The 19,773-nt window shown below is 52.1% G+C and overlaps 1 protein-coding gene across 2 annotated transcripts in view; it reads left to right on the forward strand.

Annotated features, from left to right (window-relative positions):
• The window catches only part of MARK4 (microtubule affinity regulating kinase 4), a 51,044-nt gene extending 32,251 nt beyond the window's left edge, over positions 1–18,793 (forward strand). Inside the window, exons 13-18 of one of the 2 annotated variants that reach the window (XM_032177505.2) lie at positions 3,630–3,847; positions 9,208–9,311; positions 12,837–13,115; positions 13,271–13,350; positions 14,958–15,002; positions 17,484–18,793. In XM_032177505.2, coding sequence (XP_032033396.1) covers positions 3,630–3,847; positions 9,208–9,311; positions 12,837–13,115; positions 13,271–13,350; positions 14,958–15,002; positions 17,484–17,548 — 791 coding nt within the window. In that variant the 3' untranslated portion in view covers positions 17,549–18,793. The remainder of the gene's footprint in view (positions 1–3,629; positions 3,848–9,207; positions 9,312–12,836; positions 13,116–13,270; positions 13,351–14,957; positions 15,003–17,483) is intronic. The other variant, XM_032177504.2, reaches the window with a different exon arrangement.
• The last annotated feature ends 980 nt before the right edge of the window (positions 18,794–19,773 follow it).

The following is a 19,773-nucleotide window of genomic DNA, read 5'->3' on the forward strand; positions in this document are numbered from 1 at the left end:
TAGTTTGAGGAACTTCCAGAGTGTTTTCCACCTCTGTTCGTTTTCCAGCCCCGCTTGTCTACAGGGGTGAAGTTCTTACTCTGGGACAGGTACTAGGCTGTCTGCTTGTCTGATCTTTTTTTTCTCTCTCTTACATATCTGACCTTATTTTTTTTTAGATCTCTCAGCTCCTAGATTTCTTACTTTTTCGTTTTTTGAGACAGAGTCTCGCTCTGTCGCCCAGGCTGGAGTGCAGTGGCGCGTTGCTGGCTCGCTGAAACCTCAGTCTCCCAGGTTCAACCGATTCTCCTGCCTCAGGCCCCCGAGCTGGGATTACAAGCGCGGGCCACCTCGCCTAGCTAATTTTGTATTTTTAGTAGAGACAGGGTTTCACCATGTTGGCCTGGCTGGTCTTGGACTCCTGACCTGAGGTGATCTACCTGCCTCGGCCTCCCAAAGTGCTGGGATTGCAGGCGTGAGCCACTGTGCTCGGCCGCTCCTAGATTTCTTTTCTTTTCTTTTTTTTTTTTTTTTTTGGAGACAAAGTCTCGCTCTGTCGCCCAGGCTGGAGTGCAGTGGCGCAATCTTGGCTCACTGCAAGCTCCACCTCCCAGGTTTATGCCATTCTCCTGCCTCAGCCTCCTGAGTAGCTGGGACTACAGGTGTCCGCCACCATGCCCAGCTAATTTTTTGTATTTTTAGTAGAGATGGGGTTTCACTGTGTTAGCCAGGATGGTGTTGATCTGCTGACCTCATGATCCACCTGCTTTGGCCTCCCGAAGTGCTGGGATTACAGGCATGAGCCACCGCGCCCAGCCCGCTCCTAGACTTCTTACATCTCAGTTTTAGAATCCAGCCCAGGGCTGAGTGCAGTGGCTCACGCCTGTAATCCCAGCACTTCGGGAGGCTGAATTGGGTGGATCACTTGAGCTCTCAAGTTCCACACCAGCCTGGGCAACATGATGAAACCTCATCTCTACAGAAAAATACAGAAATTAGGCCGGGCGCCGTGGCTCTTGCCTTGTAATCCCAGCACTTTGGGAGGCCGAGCTGGGTGGATCTCCTGAGGTCAGCAGTTTGAGACCAGCCTGACCAACATGGTGAAACCCTGTCTCTACTAAAAGTATCAAAATTAGCTGGGTGTGGTGGTGGGTGCCTGTAATCTCAGCTACTTGGGAGGCTGAGGCAGGAGAATTGCTGGAACCTGGGAAGCGGAGGTTGCAGTGAGCTGAGATTGTGCCATTGCACTTCAGCCCAGGCAACAACAGCGAGACTCTGTCTCAAAAACAAAACAAAACAATTAACTGGGCATGGTGGTGTGCACCTGTAATCCCAGCTACTTGAGAGACTGAGGTGGGAGGATGGTTTGAGCCTGGGAGGCCGAGGTTGCAATGAGTCCAGATCGTGCCACTGCACTCCAGCCTGGGTGATAGAGCCAGACCGCCGTGTCTTAAAAAAAAAAAAAAAAAAAAAAAAAAAGCCAGCCCAAGTGTTAGCTAGAGTCTCCTTGGTCCACTCATCAGGATCAGGATGGAGCTCTGATATCGAGTCCAGCTGGGATTAGTCTGCTGTAATGGGGGCACAGGAGGACACATTGCACAAAGTGGCTGCTGAGAGCCTGCGCTCTGGCCTCCCTTCCACACTGAAGTGAGGGAGGAGAGAGGTGTCAGGGAAGCTGAGACCCAGCACGAGCCCCACACGGAAAGTGGTGCTTCTGCCCTATCCCTACCATTGCTGGAGGTCGAACCATTCCCTGCCCCTGCGTCTTGTCTTCCCCACCTGTAAAATGACAGGGTGTGCTCAGAAAGTTCCTAAGGAGCTTGTGACTTTGGTATCATATGGTTAGAACATGGTAACCTTCAGAACTCCCCACACTGAGACCTGAGTTCCAGGGATTCTCAGGGAGAGGGATTGCTGGCAGGTGCCAGGTATCTGTCATTGTCATTGTAGAGCTCTCAGCTTGTGGTTCTGGGACTTTTGAGCATGTATCGCTCCTGAGGATGTGACAAGCAGACCTTCTGCCTCTTTCAAGTTTGAGATCACTTTTCACCCCCGGGTTCTAAAACAGTAGATTCCTAAGATGTTCGAAGGGACCAGAATTATTTTGTGTTGCTTTTGAAATTGTTCATACAGTTACATCCTTGAAAATGTGTTAGTTTGGAAAGGATAGACAGTGAAAAAGTCTTCATCCAACACATATCCCCAGCTCCCAGTTTCTCAAATACAGCGACTGTTATGGTTTTTTTTTTTTGTTTTTGTTTTGTTTTTTGACGGAGTCTCACACTATTGCCAGGCTGGAGTGCAAAGGTGTGATCTCTGCTCACTGCAACCTCTGTCTCCCATGTTCAAGCGATTCTCCTGCCTCAGCCTCCCGAGTAGCTGGGATTACAGGCGCATGCCACCACGCCCAGCTAATTTTTGTATTTTTAGTAGAGACGGGGTTTCACCATGTTAGCCAGGCTGGTCTCGATTCCTGTCCTCATGATCTGCCCGCCTTGGCCTCCCAAAGTGCTGGGATTACAGGCGTGAGCCACTGCGCCTGGCCCTGTTATGGGTTTTATGTGAATTCCCTTGGAGAGATTTTATTCATAAACAAACATGTAAAGAGATAAATATGGGGCCGGGGGCGGTGGCTCACGCGTGTAATCCCAGCACTTTGGGAGGCCAAGGTGGGAGGATTGCTGGAGTCCAGGAGTCCAAGACCAGCCTGGACAACATGGCGAAATCCTATCTCTACAAAAAAAAATACAAAAATTAGCTGGGCATGGTAGTGTGTGCCTGTAATCCCAGCTACTTGGGAGGCTGAAGTAGGAGGATGGCTTGAGCCTAGGAGGCCGAGGTTGCAGCGAGCTGAGGTCACACCAGTGTACTTCAGCTTGGGCAACAGAGTGAGATCCTATCTCAATAAAAAAAAAGAAAGAGAAAGAAGGAAACTAAAGATATATAAAAACAATAAGGAAATTCTCCCCTTTTGAAACAAGTTATAGTCCTTTGGAGATATTCATATATAAGCAAGTAGATATAGATACACACTTTTTTGCTTTTGTAGACAAATGAGAACATTGTTGACCCATCTCTTCATCTCTTGTCTTGCCTTTTCTACTTTCCAGTCTATCATGAAGATCATTCTGTATTGGTGCATAAAGTGCTTCGTTATTCTTTTTTATAGCTGCATAATTTTCCACTGTGGAAATACCTTGACTTATCTAGTCATTCCCCTACTAAGGGGCATTTAGGCTGTTCCCAGTCTAATGGTGCAGGCCGGGTGGGGTGGCACACGCTTGTAATTCCAGCTACTTGGGAGGCTGAGGCAGGAGAATTGCTTGAACCCGGCAGGTGGAGGTTGCAGTGAGCGGAGATCGTGCCACTGCACTCCAGCTTAGGCAACAGAGCCAGACTTTGTCTCAAAAAAAAAAAAAAAAAAAGAAGGTGCAATGAATAGCCTGTATGTGCATGATGTCATTGATTTGGAGTTTCTAGGTCAGTATACGTGCGTTGGTAATCTTAAGGTAATTTTGACAGATACCGTCAAATCTCTGTCACACAGAGATTGCAGCCCACATGAGGAATTCTCAGGTTCCAACGATCCCCCAGAGTCAGTTCTGGGTTTCCGTGGTGATGCCAGCTCTAAACGGTGCCCCCTCCCCCAGGTGGCCCATCCCCTGCTCCCCTGCACCCCAAACGCAGCCCGACGAGCACAGGGGAGGCGGAGCTGAAGGAGGAGCGGCTGCCAGGCCGGAAGGCGAGCTGCAGCGCCGCGGGGAGCGGGAGTCGAGGGCTGCCCCCCTCCAGCCCCATGGTCAGCAGCGCCCACAACCCCAACAAGGCAGAAATCCCAGAGCGGCGGAAGGACAGCACAAGCACCCCTGTGAGTGACCGGGGCTGGGGGCAGGGCTGGGGGCACCACCCGGGCCACATTCCTCAGGCCCAGCCTTCATCTCATTCCCCAGATGGAACTCCTTCTTACCAACTCCTTCTTACACCCATTCATTCATTCAACAAACATTTATCAAGTGCCTCTGTTTGCCTGAGCTCAGTTTATACACTAACACTTGATGTTAGTGTATAAATTGGTGTTCTGTGTCAAAGAAGTGCAGAATGTACTCATGGCAGAAAGGATTGAATGCAGGAAATTAAGTGCTTTTAAAAATGTGGGAAGGGCCAGGCATGGTGGCTCATGCTTGTAATCCTGGCATTTTGGGAGGCCGAGGCAGGAGGATCACTTGAGGCCAGGAGTTTAAGAAGCATAGTTGGCCGGGCGCGGTGGCTCACGCTTGTAATCCCAGCACTTTGGGAGGCCAAGGCGGGCGGATCACGAGGTCAGGAGATCGAGACCGCGGTGAAACCCCGTCTCTACTAAAAATACAAAAAATTAGCCGGGCGTGGTGGCGGGCGCCTGTAGTCTCAGCTACTCGGAGAGGCTGAGGCAGGAGAAGGCGTGAACCCGGGAGGCGGAGCTTGCAGTGAGCTGAGATTGCGCCACTGCCCTCCAGCCTCGGCGACAGAGCGAGACTCAGTCTCAAAAAAAAAAAAAAAAGAAGCATAGCAAGACGCCATCTCAACTAAAAATCAAAAAAATTAGCCAGGCATCATGTTATGTACCTGTGGTCCCAGCTACGCGAAAGACCGAGGTGGGAGAATCACTTGAGCCTGGGAGGTTGAGGCTACAGGGAGTTGTGTTCCCGCCACTGCACACCATCCTGGGTGACAGAGCAAAACCCTGTCTCAGTAAATCAATAAATAAAATATTAATAGTAATTTAAAAAATCAGGCCAGGCACAGTGGCTTACGCTTGTAATCCCAGCACTTTGGGAGGCAGAGGTGGGCGGATCACTTGAGGTCAGGAATTTGAGACCCGCCTGGCCAATATGGTGAAACCCCATCTCTACTAAAAATATAAAAATCAGCTGGGCGTGGTGGTAGGCACCTGTAATCCCAACTACTTGGGAGGCTGTGGCAGGAGAATCACTTGAACCCAGGAGGCAGAGGCTACAGTGAGCTGAGATTGCATTACTGCACGCCAGGATGGGTGACAGAGTGAGACTCCATTTCAAAAAAAAAAACAAAATGCCAGGCGCAATGGCTCACGCCTGTAATCCCAACACTTTGGGAGGCCAAGGCGGGCAGATCACGAGGTCAGGAGATCGAGACCGTCAGGCTAACACAGTGAAACCTCGTCTCTACTAAATATACAAAAAAAGTAGCTGGGCATGGTGGCATGCACCTGTAGTCCCAGCTACTCTGGAGGCTGAGGCAGGAGAATCGCTTGAACCCGGGAGGCAGAAGTTGCAGTGAGCCAAGATGACACCACTGTACTCCAGTCTGGGCGACAGAGCAAGACTCCGTCTCAAAAAAAAAAAAAAGTCGTGGGAAGCAGCAGCAGCTTCCCCAGCTCCTCAGCTCTTCCGGCATCTGCATTCAGTCCCACTCCATGCTCCTCTGCTCTGCACATGTTCAGGAGCCGCCCCACGTGGCTGTGCCCTTGGCCTTTCGAGGCTGGTCATGGCAGGTTACTACCAGTCAAGTCCCAGCCTTGGCCAGGGTGCACACAGGTGTGAGTCTCAGCCAACTGTGGGCCTAAACTTTTAAAAGTATAGGTCACCTGCCAGGCACGGTGGCTCACACCTACAATCCCAGCACTTTGGGAGGCCGAGGAGGGTGGATCACGAGGTCAAGAGATCGAGACCACCTGGCCAACATGGTGAAACCTCATCTATACTAAAAATACAAAAATTAGCTGGCTGTGGTGGCGCATGCCTGTAGTCCCAGCTACTTGGGAGGTTGAGGCAGGAGAATCGCTTCAACCCAGAGGCACAGGTTGCAGTGAGCTGAGATCGCGCCACTGCACTCCAGCCTGGCAACAGAGCGAGACTCTGTTTCAAAAAAAAGAAAAAAGCATGGGTCACCACTCACACAGACACAAAATACTTATAGTTATCTTTTACCATAAGATTTTGCTGTTTAACAAAGAAGTTGGCTGGGCACAGTGGCTCATGCCTGTAATCTCAGCACTTTGGGAGGCCCAAGGAGGGTGGATCACGAGGTCAGGAGTTCGAGACCAGCCTGGCCACCATGGTGAAACCCCATTTCTACTAAAAATACAAAACTTAGCGAGGCGTGGTGGTGCACGCCTGTAATCCCAGCTACTCAGGAGGCTGAGGCAGGAGAATTGCTTGAACCCAGGAGGCAGAAATTGCAGTGAGCCGAGATCACGCCACTGCACTCCAGCCTGGGTGACACAGCAAGACTCCGTCTCAAAACAAAACAAAACAAAAAAGTCATAAAAATTAAGTTTTTAGTCGGACATGGTGGCTCATGCCTGGAATCCCAGCACTTTGAGGGGCTGAAGTGGGTGGATTGCTTGAGCTCAGGAGTTCGAGACCAACCTGTGCAAAATGGTGAGACCCCTTCCCTACAAAAAATAGAAAAATTAGTCCGGTGTGGTGGTGGCACGTGCTGGTAGTCCCAGCTACTTGGGAGGCTGAGGGAGGAGGATCACTTGAGTCCAGGAGGCAGAGGTTGCAGTGAGCCAAGATCATGCCACTGCACTCCAGCCTGGGAGTCTCCAGAGGGAGACCTTGTCTCAAACAAACAAAAAAAAAGTTTTTAAATACTAATTTTTCTCGTACATTCTTGAGAACATTCATCTTTTTAACTTCTTCTTAGTGCTCTTGGTGCCCCTGGGTACTTCCAGTTTATTTTGGTTCTAAACACCCAAGGCAAACCAAGGTCTCACTGCACGGCTGTTTGCGAGGTAGGGACGTTTCGGCAGAGGTCCTGACCATCAGGAGGCACCCAGCCATGGTGGCTGGTGGTGTCTGGCTGTTACCAGCGTTCACCAGCCTTGACTGGCTTTGGCCGATTGTGACTGGCCTTCACTGGCAGTGCCTGCCAGGGCCCCACTGAAGCTTTGACCACAGTGTCCACCTGTTACCAGTGGCAGCCAGCTGTGGCCAGCATTAACCAGCCTTTACTGGCAGTGTCCAGCCATGACCAGTATTAACCAGCATCAACTGGCTGTGACTGGCTTTGACCAGCCTTGACTGGCTGTGACCACCCTTTGGCCAACGGTATCTGGCTGTGACCAGTGGTGTCTGACCATTACCACTTATGACCAGCTTTAACTGTCCCTGACTGTTGGTGTCTGGCCATGACCAGCCTTAACTGGCTGTGACAGGCTTTGACCAGCAGTGTCTGGCCATGACCAGCAGTAGCCAGCAGCAACTGGCAGTGACTGGCTATGTTTGGTTTGGCCAGCTGTGACCCTGCCACCACCTGTGAGGACTGCTAGTCCAGGTTCAGGGCCCTGGACTCCACGGCTGTGCAGAGCCCGGGGTCAGTACAGGGAGGGGAGTGGAATGTTGTGAGGGAATCCCGTGGGGATGGGCCAGGAGAGGGTGCACCTGAGGACAGCTCACTGGCCACCTTACACCAGAAGGGCCTTGGGGAAACAGAGCTTAAAAGCATCAGCTCAACTTCAGGCAGGTGGCACAGGAGGGAGGCAGGGATGCCTGTGTGTCCTGAGTATTCCAGATAAGTACAAACTCGTGCCCCTTGGCTCTTCCCCAGCCCCGAGACCTGGAGCTCCACATGGCAGCCTTTGAGGGCCACGTATCAGAGAATGATCCACACACAACCCAGAGAATGGGTGGGAGCGGCAGGGCCAGAGAAGGAGAGGATGAGGTGGGAGTGTGATTAAAGAAAAAAGAAAACAAAATTCTAGGAAGGACTGGAGGAGCGGACAATGGGCGGGATTGGTAGGAACAACAGTTACAACCACACCACAGAACTGACCCAGCAAGGGAGCTGCTCCTTCTGAGGCTGCCCCATCAAGAGCGCATTGTTAGGCTGGGCACGGTGGCTCATGCCTGTAAGCCCAACACTTTGGGAGGCTGAGGTGGTGAATCACTTGAGGTCAGGAGTTCAAGACCAACCTGGCCAACATGGCAAAATCCCGTCTGTACTAAAAATACAAAAATTAGGGCCGGGCGCGGTGGCTCACGCCTGTAATCCCAGCACTTTGGGAGGCCGAGGCGGGCGGATCACGAGGTCAGGAGATCGAGACCATCCTGGCTAACACGGTGAAACCCCATCTCTACTAAAAATACAAAAAATTAGCCAGGCGAGGTGGCAGGTGCCTGTAGTCCCAGCTACTCTGGAGGCTGAGGCAGGAGAATGGCGTGAACCCCGGGGGGCGGAGCCTGCAGTGAGCCGAGGTCGCGCCATTGCACTCCAGCCTGGGCGACAGCGAGACTCTGTCCCAAAAAAAAAAAAAAAAAAAAAGATGATATTAGGAACTACTTTATGCCAATAAATTTAACAGCTTAGATGAAATGGACACATTACTTTAAAAACACGCTGTATCAAAACTGACACGAGAAGAAATAGAAAACCTGAACAGTCTTATATTCTTGTTAAAGAAATTGAATTCATACTGAAAACCTTCCCTATAAAGAAAATTTCTGGCTCAGGTGACCCCCACCAGTGGAATTCTTCCAAACACTTAAAGAAGAAATAACACTAACCTTAGACAAACTTCCAGAGAATAGAAAAGGAGGGCTGTCTTCCTAACATGTTTATGAGGTAGCATAATCCCGATATTCCCTGTGTTCCCAGAGCTCACAGCCCAGTATGGGATGGGGACATATATGAGAACAGACATTGACAGCACAGTGATTGAAGCTGCAGTGGGGAGCCCAGGGGCCTGTGGGAGCCCAACGGAGGCACGTGACAGCCTGGGGCCGGGGGTGGTGGTAGATTATGAACTGACACCTGAAAGATATGTAGGAGTGAGTCAGGGGAAAAGGTAGGAGGAATGTTCTAACAGGTGAGACAGCCAGTGCACAGGCTAGGCACAGTGACAGAATGTGGCATGAATAAGTACGTTAGCAAACATTTGGTGTGGCTGGGCTGGACTTCAAGAAGGTGGGCATTGCTGGGAGAAGAGCGGTGGACAAGGATGCCCCCTGGAAACCTTCCCTGCCTCGTTTTTCCTCAGTGTCCCCCTCTTCTCCAGTCTCCAGGGGTCTCCCTTGACTCAGCCTTGGTGGCTGGGATTACTCATGAAACTTTCACATCTTTGGGACCTTTCACCATCTCCTACTCACCCTGGGTTCCCACACGAGCCCCTGACTTACTCATCGATGGGGAGGGCAGAGAAGGGAGGAGGGAGAAGCTCAGGGGCATGTCTTCACCCTGTCACTCCCTTCCTGGCCGTGTCTCCTGCAGAACAACCTCCCTCCCAGCATGATGACCCGCAGAAACACCTACGTTTGCACAGAACGCCCGGGGGCTGAGCGCCCGTCACTGTTGCCAAATGGGAAAGAAAACAGGTACGGAGGGGGCAGCAACAACGTGAGGGGTGGGAAGTAGGGGGTAGGTGAACGGGACCTCCCTTGATCTGAGATGATAGGCATTGGAGGCTGGTGCCATGGGGACCAGAGAGTGAGTGTATCTGCCCTGCCCTTGGCAGAATCGACCCATGTACCCCCCTGAAAATCCTCCCCACTTAATTAATTAGTCTTCAGCACCAGGAAAGCAGTTGGCCCTGTTCTCCGCCTACAAGCCTTGGGAACCTGAATTGATTTTTTGAATGATCCGTTTTTAGAACTCGAGAGAAGCCCCAGAATGTCACAGCTTCAGCATCATCTGGTTGGCTGGTTTTCCAGCTTGTTGGCCTGAGTCTGTGAGGTCTCTTCCAGCTGGCAAGGGAGAGAAACCAGTTCAGACTGGCTGGAGCAGAGAGAGGGAAGGGATTGGTTCACATCACAGGTCAAGGCCAGCTAGAATGGGGCCGGCTCCAGGATGAGGACACTGCCGCCCACCAGGACTGTAGGGCAGGTTGATGGCCAACACCAGGGCACACTCTGGGATGTACCTGATTAGTGGGTGCAGGTGTTCCCACTGGGTGTGGGCAGGGGAATGGGGTAGTTAACAGTCACGATTCTGGCCGGGCATGGTGGCTCACGCCTGTAATACCAGCATTTTGGGAGGCTGAGGCGGGTGGATCACAAAGTCAGGAGATCGAGACCATTCTGGCTAACATGGTGAAACCCTGTCTCTACTAAAAATACAAAAAAAAAAAAAAAATTAGCTGGGCACGGTGGCGGGCACCTGTAGTCCCAGCTGCTCGGGAGGCAGAGGCAGGACAATGGTGTGAACCTGGGAGGCGGAGCTTGCAGTGAGCTGAGATCACGCCACTGCACTCCAGCCTGGGCAACAGAGTGAGACTCCGTCTCAAAAAAGTCACGATTCTGTGAATACTCAGTTCTGAGTTTGAATCTTACCTCTGTGCTCACACTGCTAGCGGAATGACTGGGTAAATCTCTGAGCCTCTGTTTCCTCCTCCGTAAAATGGGCTTGATGCTGGCTGGGCGTGGTGGCTCACGCCTATAATCCCAGCACTTTGGGAGGCCAAGGTGGGCAGGTCACCTGAGGTCAGGAGTTCGAGACCAGCCTGGCTAACATGGTGAACCTCTGTCTCTACTAAAAATACAAAAATTAGCCAGGAATGGTGTCATGTGCATGTAATCCCAGCTACTCAGAAGGCTGAATGAGGCAGGAGAATCGCTTGAACCTGGGAGGCAGAGGTTGTAGTGAGCTGGGATTGCGCCACTGCACTCCGGACTGGGCCATACAGCGAGACTCTTGTCTCAAAAAAAAAAAAAAAAAGGCCGGGCACAGTGGCTCACGCCTGTTGTAATCCCAGCACTTTGGGAGGCTGAGACAGCCGTATTACGAGGTCAGGAGATCAAGACCATCCTGGCTAACATGGTGAAACCCCATCTCTACTAAAAATACAAAAAATTAGCCGGGCGTGGTGGTGGGCACCAGTAGTCCCAGCTACTCGGGAGGCTGAGGCAGGAGAATGGCATAAACCTGGGAGGCGGAGGTTGCAGCGAGCCTAGACTGTGCCACGGCACTCCAGTCTGGGTGACAGAGCGAGAATCCGTCTCAAAAAAAAAAAATAGGGCTGATGCTGTCCACTTCCAGGCCCCATTATAGAGATCCAATAGAGATCAAGAGTGTCCTGTACCTGGCACTGGGTCTGATGCTTAGGAGGCCTTCATTCAGTGACTGAGAGTGCTTTTTTTTTGGTGGTTATCAAATAATAATAGTGAACATTCATGAAGCAGCAGCTACATGCCAGGCTTCTATGTCTATTGCCTGGCTCAGTGCCCCTAACAACTCTGTGAGGTAGATCCTAATATCTCCATTTTACAGCTGAGGACATAAGGCACAGAGAGGTTAAGTAACTTGTCCAAGGCCACACAGCTGGTAAGTCAAGAAGCAGATTCCAGACTGACTCCAGAATCTATTTGTAATCACCGTTAATACATGGCCTTCCAGTCCTGCTCAAGAGACAGTGGAACAGTTAAATTACAGACTGAGACCAAAAAAATCAAAAATTAAAAAAAATTTTAGAAACAAAAAATAAATAAAAAGCATAGACTCAGCTGCTGTAACAAAGACAAAGAGATCCCAGGGTAGAGTAATTTAAATAAAAAGGAGGTTTAGTCCGGAGGGTCCTCCAAGGACCCAGGTAAGTTCTTCCAGCCCCAACACGAGTTTCCAGCTCTGGGACTGAGGCTGCTGCACCAGCTGCCATCATTTCCCAATTAGCAAGAAGTGGGGAAAGAGTAGGGGACAAGCAACAACTCTTTGTAAAGGCATCACCCAGAGATGGTACAGAGCACTTCTGCTTATATCCCATTGGCTGGAGCATGGTCACATGACCATCCCTAGCTGCAAGAGAGTCTGGGAAATGTAGTCTCTGGCTGGGTGGCCATGTGCAGTGCTCATACTCTTAGGGGTTTGGTTACCAAGAGTGAAACAGAGAGGATGGATTCTAAGGGAGAAGTAACAGCCTCTGCCACAGTCAGGATTCTTCTCTGAGATCCAGGCTGGGCCTGGAGTCCCTGGGAGGATAGAAATTGGAGGTCTGGGCTGGGCGTGGTGGCTCACACCTGGAATCCCAGCATTTTGGGAGGCCAAGGCCAGTGGATCACCTGAGGTCAGGAGTTTGAGACCAGCCTGGCCAACATGGTGAAACCCCATCTGTACTGAAAATACATAAATTACCCAGGCGTGGTGCTGCATGCCTATAGTCCCAGCTACTTAGGAGGCTGAGGCAGGAGAATCACTTGAACTCAGGAGGCAGAGGTTGCAGTAGCCAAGATTGCCCCATGGCCCTTCAGCCTAGGTGACAGAGTGAGACTCTGTCTCAAAAAAAAAAAAAAAAAAAAAAAAATTAGCCAGTCATGGTGGCACATGCTTGTAATCCCAGCTACTCAGGATGGTGAGGCAGGAGAATTGAACTCAGGAGATGGAGGTCTGGCCCCTGTTGTTGACTAGGAGGGTCGGAGGGGCTGGAGGAGGGTCCTGGGACAGTGGAACCCCCACTGCCCAAATTATCGTAGTGAATACAGGTATCCTTGACCTTTACATTTATCTCTTTCCTGATTTTAGATGATGAGAGTTCAGATAGCAAAGTGTTTGCCTAGTTGATTTGGTTCCTGAGGTTCTGGCAAATAGCAAGGAAGTCACCCAAAAATGTCTGTGCATCTATTCAGTTGCTGCGTTTGGAGAGAGGAGAGTTGTGATAGGAGATGATTTGGAGGGGGTAGACTTTGAAGAAGGGACAGTTTGAAGAAGGGGTAATAGGAGAGGAGAGAGTCAGTAAAATAATGCTAAGATTGTATAGTGCACAGCCTGCACAACTGTACGTTGCTGCCCTGTCTCTGCGTTCCAGGCTGGTTGCAGTTCCTGGTCTCAGGACAGGAATATGAAGAATCAAAGGGACTGGGGCCCTGGCCTGCCTCAGTCCCCCACCCTGACTTGTCTGTCTCTGCCCACAGCTCAGGCACCCCACGGGTGCCCCCTGCCTCCCCCTCCAGTCACAGCCTGGCACCCCCATCAGGGGAGCGGAGCCGCCTGGCACGCGGTTCCACCATCCGCAGCACCTTCCACGGTGGCCAGGTCCGGGACCGGCGGGCAGGGGGTGGGGGTGGTGGGGGTGTGCAGAATGGGCCCCCTGCCTCTCCCACACTGGCCCATGAGGCTGCACCCCTGCCCGCCGGGCGGCCCCGCCCCACCACCAACCTCTTCACCAAGCTGACCTCCAAACTGACCCGAAGGTGAGCTCTGCGGGGATGGCAGGGGCAGGGCGGGGCGGGGGGGCTGATGGGACCTAACCTGTCTTCTACTCTGCTCTGTCTCCTGTACCCCAACATTTCCTCCTCCTCCTCCTTTCCTCCTCCCGTCGCCCCTCACCTCCCTCCTCACACTGCAGGGTTACCCTCGATCCCTCTAAACGGCAGAACTCTAACCGCTGTGTTTCGGGCGCGTCTCTGCCCCAGGGATCCAAGATCAGTAAGTCCCGTCCATGCCCTGTTCTTGCTGGCTCTGCCTCCCTGTCTGCATGTCTGACCTGTGTGTGTGGGCATTGGGGAGGGGGCTCTGTGGATGTGAGTGGGGTACAGGGTCTGTACATGGGGTCTGATTGTTCATTTACTCACAGAAGCACAGCCTCTCGAGCCAGACTCGGGGGTTCAAATGGCAGCTCTGCCAAGTGACCTTGAGCAAGTCACTCAAGGTCTCTGGGCCTCGCTTTCCTCTTCTGTAAAATGGGTATAGTAATAACAGTACCTGTCTCCTAGGGTTATTGTGAGGACTAAATGAAGTGATGTATGGACTGAGCTTAGAAGATTGCCTTGGAAAGTGCTTTACATGTGTATTAGTTATTAATTGCTATTATTCATTGAGTCCCTACTGTGTGCCTGGCACTGTCCTATGCCCTGTAGTAGAGGGTGAGCAGAATGTACAAAACTCCTTCCCTGGCAGACTCAACATTCTACTAAGGGATCTAGACAAAAAACAAAGAAATAAGTAAAATATAGTTACTATATAGACTGCTAAGTAGTGCGAAGTAACTAAGAAGAAAAATAGAATAGGAGCCACGTTTGGTGGCTCATGCCTGTAATCACAGCACTTTGGGAGGTTGAGGTGAGTGGATCACTTGAGCCCACGAGTTCAAGACCAGCCTGGACAACATAGCAAGATCCTATCTCTACAAAAAAGTAAATCAATTGGCCGGGCATGGTGACTGCAATTTATCGTATTCCCATGGACTTGGGAGGCTGAGGCAGGAGGATCACTTGAACCCAGGAGGTCAAGGCTGCTGTGAGCTATGGTCATTAGTCTTGGCAACAGAGGGAGACCCTGTCTCTTAAAAAAAAAAAAAAAAAAAAAAGAACAGGGAAGGGAATAAGGGGTGTGGGGAAGGGATGGGGTGCAGCATTAAATGGGCAGGCCTCTGGATGAGGTGGCTCAGGCCAGTAATCCCAGCACTTTGGACAGATCGCTTGAGTCCAGGAGTTTGAGACCAGCCTGGGCAATGTGGCAAAGCCCCATCTCTACAACAAAACAAAACAAAACAAAACAAACAACAACAAAAAAGCAGATGTGGCACGCGCCTGTAGTCCCAGCTACATCGGGGCCAAGGCAGGAAGATTGCTTGAGCCCGGGAGGTTGAGGCTGCAGCAAGCTGAGATCTTGCCACACCTGCATGACAGAGTGAGACTCTGTCTCAAAAAAAGAAAAAAAAGGGCAGGCCTCACGAAGGAGGTGTTTGAGCAAAGCATGAATGTATATGTAAGCGAGGGCGTATGTGTGTGCACGCGTGCGTGTGTCTCTGTCTCTCTGTGGCCACTTCTCTGTGTAAGGGTGTGTCTCTGCCCACTCTCCTCCCTTTCATCTTCCACATTCTTCAGTATCTTTCCTGTGACCTGCACTAACCATTTCAGAATGAGCCTGGTTATGGGGATGGACAGGGAGACCAGATCCTGACTCTGGGCCTTCGCCAGCCCGGAGGGACTGGGGTTGAGGCGGGGGCTGCTTGGAGTCCCAGAGGCGGCGGGTTGAGGGAGGTGGGTTCGCTGTGTCCAGATTAGACACTCTGTCCCCCTCCCCTCCCCTAGGGTCACAGACGAACCTGAGAGAATCGGGGGACCTGAGGTCACAAGGTGAGTGCTTGGGCCTACCCGACTGCCACTTCCCCTCTCCTGCCTCAGCACCTCCCGACACTTACCCCAGGGCATTAGTTGGGGCCCCAGTCTCATCCTGCAAGGCCAACTTTCTGAAATGCCCTATGGCCCCTGCCTTCTCTGCCAGCTCCTGTCATTCCCACCCCATCCCAAGCACCTTCCTTTGACCATCTTAAACTTCAGCCTCCGGCTGGGCACCGTGGCTCACGCCTGTAATCCCAGCACTTTGGGAGGCCGAGGCAGGTGGATCACCTGAGGTCGGGAGTTCGAGACCAGCCTAACATGGAGAAACCCCGTCTTTACTAAAAATACAAAAATTAGCCAGGCGTGGTGGCGCATGCCTGTAATCCCAACTACTCGGGAGGCTGAGGCAGGAGAATCGCTTGAACCCGGGAGGCAGAGGTTGTGGTGAGTCCGGATCGTGCCATCTCACTCCAGCCCGGGTAGCAAGAGTGAAACTCCGTCAAAAAAAAAAAAAAGCCTCATCCCATCTACAACTCAACTCCTCTTCTGGTCAATGCCCCCACCTCCTTTTGCCACTCATCCAATCATGGCATAATGTTTACCGGCAGCTCAGGGCCAGCAGGAGGCAAACATTAGCTGTACAGACCCAGATCATGAAGATTTTAGGCTTTGAGGGCCAGGCACCCTGTGTCACACCTGTTCAGTTGTGTCATTGTGGTGCAAAAGCAGTCATATTCAACACAAAACAAATGGGTATGGCTGTGTTCCAATGAAACTTTATTTACAAAAGCAGACGGCACTGGAGTTTGCCAAGCCCTGGTTTAGTCTGAATTCCCGGTTTAGAGACCCAAGTGGAAAGCGGAGCCTTCCCGGCAGCTGCAACAAACTGCCAGGGCTGACTCTCACTGGCTGGGACTAGGTCACATGCTCATTCCTAAACCAATGCCTGCAGCCAGAGAGGAGAAGTACTCTGGTTGGTCAGACCTGGTCATGTGGTCACCCTTGACCCAAGCATAGTGGCGGGGAAGTAGAATGCTCTCATTGGCAGTCCTGAGTCATGTGCTCACCCAAGCTGAGGGGCGGCCCCACCAGAACAAGGGGGGCTAGCCCCGGGATGCTCATCTAGAGCAGTACACTCGTACTTCAGACGGGACATTTCTTTGTTGTGCAGGGCCCTCTTGCCCATTGGAGAATGTTTATCATCCCTGACCTACCCCATCCCCAACCTAGTCAATGCCAGCAGTGCTCCCACCCTAAGACATGTGACGATCAAAAAGCCCCCAGAGGCCGAGCACAGTGGCTCATGCCTGTAATTCCAGCAACTCAGGAGGCCAAGGCAGGAGGATCACTTGAGCCCAGGAGGTCGAGGCTGCAGTGAGCTGTGATTGCACCACTGCACTGCAAGACCCTGTCTCAAAAAAACTAAAAAGTGGCCGGGCATTGTGGCTCGCGCCTGTAATCCCAGCACTTTGGGAGGCCAAGGCGGGTGGATCACCTGAGGCTGGGAGTTTAAGACCTGCCTGGCCAACATGGTGAGACTCCGTCTCTACTAAAAATACAAAAATTAGCTGGGCGTGGTGCTTGTTCTCTCAGCTACTTGGGAAGCTGAGGCAGGAGAATTGCTTGAACCCGGGAAGCAGAGGTTACAGTGAGCCGAGATTGTGTCATTGCCCTCCAGCCTGGGCGACAAGAGCGAAACTGTGTCTCAAAAAAAAAAAAAAAAAAAAGGCCGGGCGCGATGGCTCACACCTGTAATCCCAGCACTTTGGGAGGCCGAGGCGGGCAGATCACGAGGTGAGAAGCTCACAGTGAAACCCCGTCTCTACTAAAAATACAAAAATTAGCCGTGGCCAGGCATGGTGGCGCATGCCTGTAATCCCAACTACTTGGGAGGCTACGGCAGGAGAATCGTTTGAACCCAGGAGGGGGAGGTTGTGGTGAGCTGAGATCGTTCCATTGAACTCCAGCCTGGGTAACAAGACTAAAACTCCGTCTCAAAACAAAACAAAACAAAAAACAAATTTCTCATTCAAACATTCAAACCATGTGGCTAAGCCAGGCTGGTAGGGCCACTCTGATCTATGCGGTCATTCAGGTCCCCAGGTTTCTGCCTCCCCATTCCCTGGAGCCCTTGTCATCTTCACAGTTGAGGCTGGCCTGTGCCACTGCTAAGTCCAGCTCCTGGGAGATGTGGGACAGGAGAGCCTGGCACATGCAGGTTCTTTGAAGGAACCTATGTGGATGGCACACCTGACTTCTGCTCATGTCCCAGAATTTAGAGACAAGTTCACACCTGGCTGCAAGGGAGGCTGGAAAGTGTGGTCTCTAGCTGGGCAGCTCTGTGTCCAGTTGAAACTGTCGCTGGGGTAACAGGGGAAGATGTTTTTTGAGGGGATGGCTAGGAATCTGTCCCAAATTGGGAAGAGTTGTCCCTTCAGCCCTCCGCCACGTTCCTCTTCGCTCCCATCTCTGACCCCTGATATGTTCTCGCCTCAGTTGCCATCTACCTTGGGATCAAACGGAAACCGCCCCCCGGCTGCTCCGATTCCCCTGGAGTGTGAAGCTGACCAGCTCGCGCCCTCCCGAGGCCCTGATGGCAGCTCTGCGCCAGGCCACAGCAGCCGCCCGCTGCCGCTGCCGCCAGCCACAGCCGTTCCTGCTGGCCTGCCTGCACGGGGGTGCGGGCGGGCCCGAGCCCCTGTCCCACTTCGAAGTGGAGGTCTGCCAGCTGCCCCGGCCAGGCTTGCGGGGAGTTCTCTTCCGCCGTGTGGCGGGCACCGCCCTGGCCTTCCGCACCCTCGTCACCCGCATCTCCAACGACCTCGAGCTCTGAGCCACCACGGTCCCAGGGCCCTTCCTCTTCCTCTCCCTTGTCCCCTTCACTTCTACAGGAGAGGAAGGGGCCAGGGAGGGATTCTCCCTTTATCATCACCTCAGTTTCCCTGAATTATATTTGGGGGCAAAGATTGTCCCCTCTGCTGTTTTCTGGGGCCGCTCAGCACAGAAGAAGGATGAGGGGGCTCGGCGGAGGGAGCTGGCACCTTCCTGGAGCCTCCAGCCAGTCCTGTCCTCCCTCGCCCTACCAAGGGGGCACCTGAGGAGACTTTGGGGACAGGGCAGGGGCAGGGAGGGAAACTGAGGAAATCTTCCATTCCTCCCAACAGCTCAAAATTAGGCCTTGGGGCAGGGGCAGGGAGAGCTGCTGAGCCTAAAGACTGGAGAATCTGGGGGACTGGGAGTGGGGGTCAGAGAGGCAGATTCCTTCCCCTCCCCTCCCCTCACGCTCAACCCCCCCCTTCCTGCCCCAGGCTGGCGCGGGGCACTTTGTACAAATCCTTGTAAATACCCCACACCCTCACCTCTGCAAAGGTCTCTTGAGGAGCTGCCGCTGTCACCTACGGTTTTTAAGTTATTACACCCCGACCCTCCTCCTGTCAGTCCCCTCACCTGCAGCCTGTTGCCCAATAAATTTAGGAGAGTCCCCCCTCCCCAGTGCTGACCCTAGGATTTTCCTTCCCTGCCCTCACCTGCAAGTGAGTTAAAGAAGAGGCGTGGGAATCCAGGCAGTGGTTTTTCCTTTCGGAGCCTCGGTTTTCTCATCTGCAGAATGGGAGCGGTGGGGGTGGGAAGGTAAGGATGGTCGTGGAAGAAGGCAGGATGGAACTCGGCCTCATCCCCGAGACCCCAGTTCCTATATCGGGCCCCCCATTCATCCGCTCACACTCCCAGCCACCATGTTACACTGGACTCTAAGCCACTTCTTACTCCAGTAGTAAATTTATTCAATAAACAATCATTGACCCATGCCTACTCCATGCCAGGCCCAGTGCTGGACACAGAGACATGAAGCCCTGTCTGTGGGAGACAGGGATTCTGACACAGACACTGGACAAACTATTGTCTTGGGGAGCCCAGAAGAGAAAGTGGGCAGCGCGGGGTCATTGGGGAAGATGCTCTAGAGGAATTAATGCTGGAGTGGGGTGTTGAAGGATGAGTAGGAGTTGGCTAGGCATTGAGTTTGCCCTGGGCAAAAGCCCAGAAGTGGGAGTATGTGGTACATCTTCAGAGAACTGGGTAATTTCAGTGCGGCTGCTGTGTTGGGCATGGATGGAGAATTAGCAAGAGAAATGATGTATTAGGACTAATGATTCATCTACACTGCTTAAGCAAAAAGGTGTTTGTTGGCTTATGTTACTTAATAGTCCAGGGGCACCTGGCTTCAGGTAGGTTTGATCCAGGCATCAGGCCATTGCATCTATTTTTTTCAGTGTAAGTTGAATTCTAGTAGTTTTTATCAAGTAAGTGCTCCTTTCCTGATGGCACAGATGACTTCAGCAGTTAGAAGTTTCTATCCCTCCAGCTTTCTGCAGCAGAAAGATCCTCATTGTCAGTTTCCCAGCAAAAGTCCCAGGGCAGACTCTCATTGGCCCAAGTGGGCCATGTAATTTTCTCTAAACCAATCACTGTGACTCTAGAGTGGCCAGACTCAGAGCTGCACTTAGTAGGGTTTCCTCAAAGGAAGATCAAGGTCACGAGCAGGAGAAAAGGCATGGGAGCTGGACAGATTATAGTGGTTGAAGTCTGTGCAGTACAGAAGGGCGGAGCTTATTCACACAGCACCTTTGGGGCCAAAATGAATAAGCTGGACTTTCTCCCTATGGCACTGGGGAGACATGGAAGTTCAGGGAACTTCAAGGAAGAGGCTTGGTCAAGACCTGAGAGCATCCTCTGTGCTGGGGACACAGTGGTAATCAAGACAGCCCCAACACTGCCCTCATAGAGCTCA

Source organism: Hylobates moloch, unplaced genomic scaffold, assembly GCF_009828535.3.
Source record: "Hylobates moloch isolate HMO894 unplaced genomic scaffold, HMol_V3 SCAFFOLD_15, whole genome shotgun sequence".
NCBI classification, from domain to species: domain Eukaryota; kingdom Metazoa; phylum Chordata; class Mammalia; order Primates; family Hylobatidae; genus Hylobates; species Hylobates moloch.